At 44.0% G+C, this 11,246-nt stretch overlaps 1 protein-coding gene across 1 annotated transcript; it reads right to left on the bottom strand.

Moving 5' to 3' along the window:
- Positions 1 to 8: 8 nt before the first annotated feature.
- On the bottom strand, positions 9 to 4,504 carry LOC306780144 (bestrophin-4-like). Its single transcript, XM_079272380.1, has 9 exons — positions 4,318 to 4,504; positions 3,478 to 3,572; positions 3,124 to 3,357; positions 2,656 to 2,810; positions 2,455 to 2,532; positions 1,942 to 2,094; positions 1,769 to 1,849; positions 1,534 to 1,685; positions 9 to 1,443 (listed from the first exon to the last, which is right to left on the bottom strand). Exons 1-9 carry the CDS (start codon positions 4,467 to 4,469, stop codon positions 381 to 383), a joined length of 2,163 nt encoding a protein of 720 aa, XP_079128506.1. The 5' UTR covers positions 4,470 to 4,504; the 3' UTR covers positions 9 to 380.
- Positions 4,505 to 11,246: the final 6,742 nt, after the last annotated feature.

Here is an 11,246-nt window from a genome sequence, read left to right on the forward strand (position 1 = left end):
ATTTCAAGACTACACTTTTTTTTTATTAAAAAAATTAACTAAACATGAAATGCATATGATTTATTAAAGAGTGCACTGATGGAAACAATGCTGAAAAGACTAGAATATACACATTTTCCTGTCGAGTTTCAGACCTAACTAGTTTCTTATTTTTCCTTCACATGTTGAGGGTTAAATCTCTTACAAGTAGGTTAATTGTTCTATAACAGTTTAACAAAGTAGAGCCTAACTACTGTGTTTGCAACACATACGTATCTATTGTGTGTAGGGCTCCAGATGACTAATACAGTTCAGATGTAACATGAATTCGTGCGCGTTTGTGTGAAATACTTTGAATGCCACATCTATACAAAACCCACGGTCTGTCACACCTTGTGTTCTCATTCTTGCTCCTTCCCTCCTGCCGCCTTCTTCACGCCACCGTCCACCAAAACGCCCAGCAGCTCTCCTTCAGCCAATGAGATTCCTGAGTCATTGGGCGAGTGTTGCTGATTGGTTTCTTGCTGCGATGGCGCCGAAGTGGAAACGGTGTCCATGTTGTTGCTCAGCCCACCATTGGTGCCCCCGTTGCTTGATCTCATGTTGGTGCTGAAATTCCCATGGCTACTAAAATGAGTGTGACTTGTACCGTTGCAGAGACTTCCCGTCACGTTGGTGCTTGTTGCATTAATGCTGCCAGAGCTGCTGTTGGGATTATGGGGATTTGTAGCTGCTGTTCGGGAAGGAGGAGTGAACGAGAACACCCGTTCTCCTCCGCTTCCTGCAGTCAGAGCACTCGGGGGCCCGGGCTGGCTGTCAGCTGAGGGGAGGGTGTCCAGAGTAAGGCGCGGTGGTGGAGGGCGGCGAGACAGCAGGCCGTGTTCAGGTCTGTGTTCAGGTCTGAGTTCAGGCGGAGGGTCTGGGAACGAGAACATAGGGGCACTCTGGACCTCGCCATCCTCACTCAGCCAGGGGAAAGCAGAGGACGGCGGTGGGGGGACGTGGTTGGGGGTGTCGGGGGGCAGCGGCTGTGAGCCCGCCATCTGAGGAGCCAGGGAGCTGCAGCTGCGGTTCCACTCGTTCTGAGTTCGCCGGGCAGGTCGAGGGCGAGGCACCGCGGGGGGCACACAGTGGATGGGTGTTTGTGGGCAGCTGTAGAAACCCGGTCTCTCATTCAGGGGCATGGTGGAGAAGGCATAGTCTGGATCTCGCTCGTGGTTCAGAGGCTGGCGGCTTTGCGGTGGAGTCAATGAGGCCTCTGGGTGCAGGTAAAGAGGGAAGCGGCTCAGTGGCGCTCCAGGGCGGCGGCGCAGCAGAGAGACGCGGGAGGAGCGAGGAAAGTTAGGGGACTGGACACCGAGGACACGACCCAGCCCTCCGAGCAGCGGGGTGGAGTAGTTGGCTTCCTCGTGTTCTTTAATTTGCTCCAGATTGGACTGAAACTCCATCTCCTCCTTGGGAACACTAGTTCAGATGAAATAAGTGGTTATATGGTTGGGAGAGTATTTCTCGGTATTTAGAATTGTCTGCCAGAAAGTAAAAACATTACTGAACCTGATATCCAGGGCTGAGCCCATGAAGGAGGGTTTGCGATGTTCAGCGCTGGCAGCAGTGTAGGGAGGCTGAGGTTCACACTCATTCCAGTACATATCCCTCTCCACCAGCGGCAGGCTGTCGTACATCTCGTCCACCGACAGCAAGGACACCTGAGAGACAAATCAAAACAGGAAGAATAAGACCGCCTCTGTCTGCGGCTGATGTGAAAGTGGCAAATAGTTTGAATCCAAACCTGTAAATTGCGATCGACGAGCCAGTTGGTTTCAAAGTCGTCGTCGTCTTCTCCAAAAGGATTGATGAGTTGCTCAGCCACCTGAGACCACGAGCAGAAAGACACCACAATACAGGTCGGCAGGACAAATGAAGAGCATTTCTTGTGCAGCATCAGCGTGACTTGAACCTCACCTTCAGCCAGCCAACATAGAAGAAGAACTGCAGCAGGGTGAACACGGGCAGGTAGAAGTCCAGATCGTGACCGGAGTAGCCTTGAGCTGGATCCAAGAACTGACGACCGATCAGACAAGCCAGGAAGAAGCTGTAGACCGCCACTGTGGCCACCTGGTTAAAAAACACGAGTCACGCGTGTTTCACAACTCCCTTTGAGGAAACGGTCTCTTGTCAAGTCTTTGCATTATTGTTGTGCACTCATTGTGTTTTGCTTGGTCAGATTTCTAATTTGACAAACTGAGTTAATGATTTTAGGTCCACGATGATTCGGATTAGAGTGACACACTAAATGTCATTCTCTATCGCCCACCAGCAGCCTAATATAAGCTCTACATCGCCATTAGCAGTGTTATCTCTTTTTAGACACCTAATCATTGCACATTTATCACAACACAAGAACTGTTCATTCAATTTGTTCAATCGCAAATGCATCTACGATATTTCAGTTACAACACAGTATATCAACAAAACCTGAGTGTAGACAAGAGGCAGGCTGATCCAGTCGTAACCATACAGCTTCATGCACTTTGCCCGTAAACTGTTCAACTCCTGAACAGAGGGAAAAAAGCAGAACAGCCAAATGAGGGGGGGGGGAGCAATTTTAAAAAATGTTTCAGAACGTGATGATGTTCAACTCTTTCGGCCTGCAGACAGATGCACTTGATGACCTACAGTGAGAATGGCTGTGAGAGCCACGTCGTTGTTGATGCGACCCTCAATCCGAGCCCTCAGAGCCAGGCTGACGAACCACATGCAGGGAACCCAGAACTTGTTGTGAGGAGAGCGCAAGTCCTCCAGGTGCCTCAGCTCATCGGACGTCATCAAACCTGAGAGACACAAACACGGCATGGAAATAAAGGAATGACACGAAGAGACAAAGCATTTAAGACGTTTGTTTCCATGTTTGTAGTTCTTTACTCAGCCGTTACATCAGTAGCATGTAGCATACAAATAGTTCAACCACATCAGATGGAAACACACTGAGTCTCAACCGGTTCCATGCTGGACCACCTTACACAGTTTTCTTCTTTTTTCTTCTTCTTTTAAATAGTGCAAACAGATTCAGCAGATTTTGATGTTGTTGTCTTATGACTGGTACCAGCGACAGTGAGTTTTGGTGGTTTCGTGGCCACGTTGTACCTGCCCGCACCACATGCTCCATGGTGGGGAACCTCTTGTAGACGGCCGTGCTGACGGAGCGGTAGATGAGCACACCAGAGAGGTTGGCGTATCGCATCAGAGTCCGTCGGGTCAGCCTGGAGGCCTCGTCTGTTCCCCGAACATGACCACCCACTAATGCTGCCAAGCGGTCCGGCCAGGGGACATTCTCAAACTGGCCCCACCAACGGGACACAACCAAGGTGACATAGAAGCCTGGCAAAAAAAAAAAGAACATTGCAAGTACAGAAGTGCATGCCAACCTCCTGTGATCGTTTCCAGGAGAATGGTCTTAGATTGAGATGTAGATCCATGAAACAGTCAGCCTCAACTCACCCAGCACAAAAGACACCGGGATGAGCTCTGCATAGCGGTCACAGTATATCGACAGCTTCTCAAACAGCCTCTTCTGGTCATCGGTAAGCACAAACCTGGTGAAGGAAACATCTATTGAGCCCATTACAACTAAAACACAGGGAGGTGAGCCCTGTGACACTTTCTGGTCCAACATACAACATCCCAAATGAATCCGTTTTTGCATAAAACTTTTCTTATTACATCAATTTTTGTATGTTGTTGTATCACAAACAAGAAACATTTACTGCTAAAGTAACACACCAACTTATCCTATTAAAACAAAAAATGTGTTCTCATTGTAACATAGGCATGTTGTAATGACTTCCATATGTTATCAAAATGAGAAAATTGTCTGTTTTAATAAAGTAAAGCCATTTAATAAAAAACTCAAAAACTCTTGTGTAGAACATGAAGTGGATCTCAAAATTAAAATGAGAACATTGCATTGTTCAGCCATGTTTAGAGCCGCTGAGAGGCAACAGAAATGCTCTCAATCTCGTAGACATAGCGCCTTTAAGTAACGCTGCCACTGGAGCGGATAAATCGGTCCGGGTTCTGATATTAGCCGATACTTATCGTCAATATCGGGCGTATATATCGGCCGATAAGTAACACAAAATTTCAGTACAGAAATGCCAAAGAAATAATTATTATTATTTAGAAACCGTGTCTCTGTTACGTAGTTTGAAGTTTCAACTACAGAATGTCCTCCTTAGTACCTCGGTCACACTTCTTCAATGAACTAAATCTAAGTGACCCGTAACAAAGATGTTTAGGTAAAAAAAAATATAGAAGATTGAAGTTCTGCTATGAGAGTACCTATAAACAATGCTGAAGAAGTAGTAGAGAAGAGTGAAGATGATGAGCTCTCTATAGAGCAGTTTATAAATGCTGCCCTTCCAACGCAGAAGCAGGTGAAAGAAGGTCCCCAGACCTGCATCGGCAACCCTGCGAGAGTACGTTACAGTCATTGCTGCTTGCTGGCCAACTTGCTGGGTGACTGTGTTGTGACATGAAGCAAACCAGTGTGGCTGTGTTCTCTGTGCTTCGTCTCAGCTCAACGTCAGCGATCAGCCTGGATCTCATAAGGCCAGTTTGGTCACAAATCTAAAATGATAAAGTAAAAAAAAAACATATATTTTCTCTACGTACTCTTTAATCCATATGTTTGGTTTCTCTTAATCAACTGATACTGATTTTCCATTTTTCTGCACATTTAAATAACCATTTCAAATAATATTTTCCCTTATTTCATAGATCTGAAATACACCAATACATCTGAGGAGATGTTCGCGGGGCTACAACAGGCAAATGCAACATGCGAGGGCCTCAAACACAAAGCTGTGAAGTTTTTACCTACCACGCAACATGAAAACGTCTGTCCATCGGAGTCACTGTGGCCCGAGATGTGTAGCCGCAGCGTTCGTTGGAATGATGTTGGGGAAAAAAAGGAAGCCGGAAAGAAAAAGAGAGCAGGGGACTCCTACACCTCCGGTCACTTGATGTGTTAATCTGCTTCAGCAACAAAGCTGCATTGTGAGGCCAGGTCCTGTTAATCTGAACAAATCTGAGGACAGCAGAGCGCCCACACTGCCACAAATTGGTTGCTGAAAGGCACGAGTGCTGAGTAGTTGTGTTGACATTTTTGAAATATAACTCTATGAAAGCAGTTTACTCAAGGTGGAACACCCAGTTAACTATCTCTGGCTTTTGGTGAACACACAACCTGTTTGAACGTATTCTCATTTCTTGATTTCAGTTCACACCTATACAGGGAACATTGATTCATTTTGTGTCATTCGGTTTTTCCTCATGGAAACCTCTTGATCAGGTGAGACTGTGTGTCGTCCCCCCCCCCCCCTCTCTCTCTGCTGGAAGAAATGTGTACAGCTGTACTCTAACTGGCCAGAGGGTGTTAGTGATTAACCCTTCCTGTCTAACCAGGAGACCAAAAAGCAGAGAGAAGTGCGGACAGAGTTCAATCTTGAGATTATTAAAGCACGATTTCAGCTGTTTTGACAGATTTGTGATGCTCCTGCAACGACTAGAGATCAATTTTGAACACTTTGGTGAGTATGTTCTGTGCATTTTTGCTGTCCTTAAATCATCCTGGATTAAGTTTCTCGCAGCTTCTCGTGTATGATACTGTCCTAACTTAAGTTGAAGTAATGTTTACACTGGATATCTCACAAAGAAACACATTCCTTGAGCATGAGAACCGGCAAATAAAAGAGCCTGAGCTCCTCTGGCACGTGTGTAAGTTATTCAAACACTGCAGAGGTCTTGACTCGTCCACTGGCTACTGAACGACTTTGACTGTGAGGTTTATTGAGTGAAACTTTTTTAGTTTTCGTGCGATTCCAAATTCCAGGATGAAACTCTTTCTCTTCTGAATTGTCTGTGCTTGGCACCCGCAGGTATATCAGGATCACTAAACACCACTAAAAGCATTTGACAAACTGATTGTAACCTCAGTGGAGACGTCTACAAGTTCCCGAGGAGCCTGAGAGAGACATGGATGCTTTTGAGGGAATTCACAGCGTCCAGATTTCCTCATCTCCCCCGTCTTCAACGGCAGCCAGTCCAGGATATGAAGTCGTCAGAGCAGGGAGATCTGGAATAGCAGTGTATTCCTCTGCAGTGTTCTTCGGCACATCTGATGCCCTGGGACCGCCAGCCGCCAGACACAAGTACAGCAGGGAAGCCGAGGAGGAAGGCTGCATGGTTGGACGGTGAGTGTCAAAAGATGAGTTTGATTTGACCTGTATGGGCGGAACACGATTGGTTTAAATTTTATTTTTTAAGCGTCGTTTTAGATCGTTTCACTTCTGACGAGCTCCCTGTAAAGCTGAGCACAATGGCGGTAAAGGATTCAAGTGTTTCCCTCTCTGCCTTGTTGGTACCACCTTTAGATACAGACGAGATGATTATCTTATGTAGCCAACAAGTACAACAAAACTTCCCACATGTGGTTCAATTAGACATGATGTGAAGTGGAACATCGTGAAGATTGATTCTTTTAGAATGGTGTCCATCACATTTAGGTAGCAGCCATGTGGTGAAGTCAAATGACTACATATGTAAACTATGTAGTTATTACTTTAACTCCAACAACACATGATGTCGTCTAAGGCTTGTTTCGCATGAAGTCTTATTCTGCATTACAGCCATCAGACTCCATGCAGCACGTTCAGCACACATTCAGGTTTTCAGTCCGTGGGTCTCCTGCAGGTCAGATCAGGATTTGTTTCAATTGTATTTTTGTTGCTTTATTAGAGGGTACAGTGGAGAGCTGACAGGAAATGAGGGACGAGAAAGAGATGAAGGATGATGTGAAACAAAGGCCTCTGGCTGTAGGCAACAGATAAATTATAATATATTTTGTGCTTTTAGTTTTAGTGATGCTGCATGATTGCACTACATCTTTTTTATTTTATGTGTATTATCAAGGAATTAGTTTGCAAAAATAAAACATGGAAACGATAGAAACCATTTATTTTAAACGATACATTTACTCTGTAGGCTGGACCTCCAATTGTGCAAAGCTGGGAACTAAACTTGGGCTTTACTGTGTGTTATTTATGCTTTAATTAAACATTATATCATCTGAAATGACAGGGCCTGAAAGTTGCTCCTGCTTTTTTACTCAATCTAGACCCCTGTCTTGAAGATTATCCCTCAGTCATTTTCCTTTTTATTTAGTAGGCCTAATGTGCTTCTGTTTATATGTTTCATACTTAAAGACAGCAGGTTTGACGCCAGGTATTCCAGCATAGAAAGTAAAGAAAAACTGTACATAATGCACAAACAGTGGTGCAGCGCCACATTTCTTTCCTTAGAGATTCAGCAGGACAATCAGGCCACGGTACTCCACTTTGAAATGATTCTTTGTTTACTGAACAATGTTTAGGGCTTCACCCCCCTCGTTTCCCGAAGGGGTTAACTGTTAGAGCCGCACGTGCTCCCACTTACAGATAAACAGGTACGCGTATCAGGTGTTGGTTTACTGTGGATGTTGGCTCGAGGTTATTGTGCGGTGCGCACTGTTGTGCTCGGGCAGAGGACCGGCCCGGGTTTTGTCGGTGAGGGCGTTGGGAGTGGATGCGCTGTCATGTGACCGGTGCGTAAAGGGCAGAACCGGAGTGGAGAGACACTCGCTTTTTTGAATCGATGTCTCCCTGAGACATTGCGCTGCACGCAATCAACCATACACTGCCGCAATTCTGCAATTACTCGCACACAAACCACGTCTGGAAAAGATCTCTGCCGATCTGCGTTTTATAGTGTACGCCTTGCACGAACTCGGTCCCGGAGGAAATGCCGACATATTGTGCACTTTCTAAATATGAATCGATGTCTCCTTGAGACATTGCGCTGCACGCAATCAACCATACACTGCCGCAATTCTGCAATTACTAACACACAAACCACGTCTGGAAAAGATCTCTGCCGATCTGCGTTTTATAGTGTACGCCTTGCACGAACTCGGTCCCGGAGGAAATGGCGATATATTGTGCAGTCCTTTTTAAAACCATTAAAAGCATCAAAACATAAGGCAAAAGAAAAGGAGATTTAACAGCAATTAAGAACAGTGTAAGAAATAAAATACAGTAGTAAAATGCAGAAATGCAGGAAATTGATTAATATATTAATTGAATGTGGTTCAATTAAAGGCAGCAGCAAACTGAAAAGTCTTCAATCTTGATTTAAATGAGGTGAGGTTAAATGATGATTAAAAGGTCATTAATTATTTTTACCAGAGCTAAGGTTACTCTATTTGTGGAAAGATCGGTACTTGTCGAGGGCAGGGGATTATTAATGTTCTCTCTAATAATTATAATCTTATCATTAAAGAAGTTCATGAAGTCATTGCTACTGAGGTCTATAGGGATACTCGGCACAACAGAGCTGTGACTCCCTGTCAGCCTGCTACAGTGCTGAAGAGGAACCTGGGGTTGTTCTTATGTTTCTCTATTAACAATGAGTAATAAGCTGCTCTGGCATTACGGAGGGCCTTCTTATACGTTTTAAGACTGTCTCGCCAGACTAGCCGAGATTCTTCCAAGTTAGTGGAATGCCATGTTCTTTCAAGTTTTCGCGATGTTTGCTTTTATTTGCGGGTTTCAGGGTTATAACATGGAGCGAACCTCCTTTGTTTGACTAACTTCTTTTTTAAAGGAGCAATAGAGTCTAGTGTCCTTCTCAGTGAGCTTGTAGCACTATCGACAAGATGATCAATCTGGGTAGGACTAAAGGATGAACATAGACCTTCTATTTCTCTCCAGGGTGACCTCCCAAGTCTGGTGAGCAGAGCTGCAGTGGAGAGTAAATGCATGTAAAAGCCAATTACCTTTCATTTATGGTATCAATTAGATGAAGTCGAAAAAAAGGCTTTCGCTTTAGTTTAAAACTTAAGTCGAGCATGTGAGCTATGAACTCCTGCAGGCAGATTTGGATCAGCCATCTGTCTGTAATGTATTACATTACACACCACACGGTGTGGAAATCAGCAATGTTAGCCATGAAAGCATGAAACCAATGCATGGATGTGTGGCATGTGTGCTGCGAAAGTGTTGAAGGTGCAAAAGCAAACGATGCAGGGTGGATGTCAGCTGAAGGAAGAGAGACAGGACTTTGATAGCCTGGAAGCCCAGCTGAACTAGATCAAGTTATGAAGTTAGTTTTATAGCCTTTTAACTTTCAGACGGTGATGAAACAGAGCTCGATGATACAAATGTCTTTTGAGGAACCTGTTTCAATTCATTGTCTTGTGAACTGTTCCGAGGTCATTTGACTACAAAAGAAAAGGTCAGATGTTGTTTGTTGTTATGGCGACAACCACATCAGAGGGGACGTAAAGTGTCGCAGCTTGCTGGGAAGAGAGCTTACGCAGGAAGTATTAAGTTATTCAATTTTACTTATTTACTCTGACTCTCGATGCTAATGTTACTACTCCACTGCTCATTTTAGTCGTTATTGCAAATCCTCACCTAAGTGAGTCTGTGATTTTCCGTAAGTCAGTTGAGTTTATACAGAAGTTAGCTTGCTAAAGCGGGCTGAATGGCAACGGACCAGGCGGCAATCACCGGTTCTGCGAGTGAAGCTGATGCAGCAGTTTCTTAAAACGTGCATTCTCTCTACAGACCAGCAGGTGGCGACTCCTCTGTTTGCTAAAAGAATTGTATAGAAGTCGATGAGAAAATTACTCTACTTCTCTCTTGATTTATTACCTCAGTAAACATTGTAAACATGAGTTTATGGTCTCAATCTCTAGTTTAAAGTAGTCTTCAATACAGCATGATGTTCACTTCGTACATTATGGTCCATTTAGAGTCAAACAGACCATAAAGGGTCGCTGCCTGCGTCTCTATGTCACTCCTCCACATTCTAAATATGGTGACATCTGTTCTTTTGTTGAGAAAGAAACAACTTGGCAACAACTGCACTTTAAAACGGTAGTCCACAAACCAATGAGTGGCATCCCGATGACTGCCTCCACTTCTTATTCAGTCTATGAAAGGAACACATTCAAATGGCCGCCGGTCTGACCATCCAGCTACGTTGATTTGAACGCTAACGTCCCTCCCACTCCTATTTTGTTACTATGATTAAGACAGTCGCTGTCTGGAAGACAGAATACATTCCATTATATAGCGGCTGATTTTACAAACTCCAAAATCTTTCGATGTTGTTGCATTTTGTTGTTTTGGGATGGTACCTTCTTTTAACCCTGCACTAATGATCTCTGGATCTACCTCCAGATTTGCGGGCCATTTATCTCAATTTCAGACTGATAGTTACCTGTTGAGTCCAACTCTGAGCTGCTGGCAATGTGAGACAGGACCAGAGCATGGCTCACATACCAAGATGATGTTCTGTTAAGCCTCGAAGATGGCAAGTATGTCTCAGTATGGCTCTCTCTACCTCCAATCAATAGCATGCTCGGACTACTGAAAACCCGAAAACCACTGAATACAATCACGGCAACGGTTGTGAATAAGCATTTTAACAAACTCCATGGCAGCAAAAAATATCTTCAGGTCAATCAGGGTACTACGAAAACTGGAAACGTAAAAAATGAAAAGGTTTGCCAACCTGACACTCTGAGCACACCCGCATTCACACTCCCAACGGAGTGCATACAGTTAAAACAAGAAGTGAAATACACGGGAGTAAAGGTGTAGGGGATGGGTGCTGTAAATATGGTGCAGCTAAAGTTTAACATTAACCTTTTTCTCTCAAACCAAAAAAGGACAATACCTTGAGGTTCCAGTAGTTTCAGCAGTGAGGTATGGGGACAGATCACAAATGAATCCAAGGACTAGACCATGCAGTAATTAATAAACAACTAGCACACATTAGGGGCAATATTTCAACATTGATCGTCTTTCAATGAAATCGTACTCTGACGAAATCATATTTCGAGAGGTTGTGATACAAATTTACGTCAGCCAAAATGTACAATTACAAGCACATACTAATTTAAATTGATCAGAAAATCGGATGTGAAATATTCTCAGGGATTATCCTTTGAAGATTGCAGTTTTGTTTTTTTGTATATGTTACTGGTTAAGAGTAAATGAAGATGGCACACAGCTCAAATTGAAAAGTTTCAGGTTCGCCTGAAAAAAAAGCATGAAAGCATGATTATGTCTTTTGAATAATGCAGCTGAAAGTTCAAACCTCTTCCAAATCATAGCACAGTATATGAACAGTCTCTCTGTACTAAAACCTCTCTAATTTTGTCC

The sequence above is a fragment of the Melanostigma gelatinosum genome (genome assembly GCF_949748355.1).
Source record: "Melanostigma gelatinosum genome assembly, chromosome: 1".
NCBI classification, from domain to species: domain Eukaryota; kingdom Metazoa; phylum Chordata; class Actinopteri; order Perciformes; family Zoarcidae; genus Melanostigma; species Melanostigma gelatinosum.

Excerpts from the sequence above, each read along its gene's own strand:
- LOC306780144 (XM_079272380.1), bottom strand. The coding sequence starts at position 4,469 with ATGACTGTAACGTACTCTCGCAGGGTTGCCGATGCAGGTCTGGGGACC. Across the intron at positions 3,573-4,317 it reads TTCTTCAGCATTGTTTATAG|GTTTGTGCTTACCGATGACC; the intron begins GTACTCTCATAG and ends TTCCTTCACCAG. Across the intron at positions 2,533-2,655 it reads CTCTCACAGCCATTCTCACT|GAGTTGAACAGTTTACGGGC; the intron begins GTAGGTCATCAA and ends CCCTCTGTTCAG.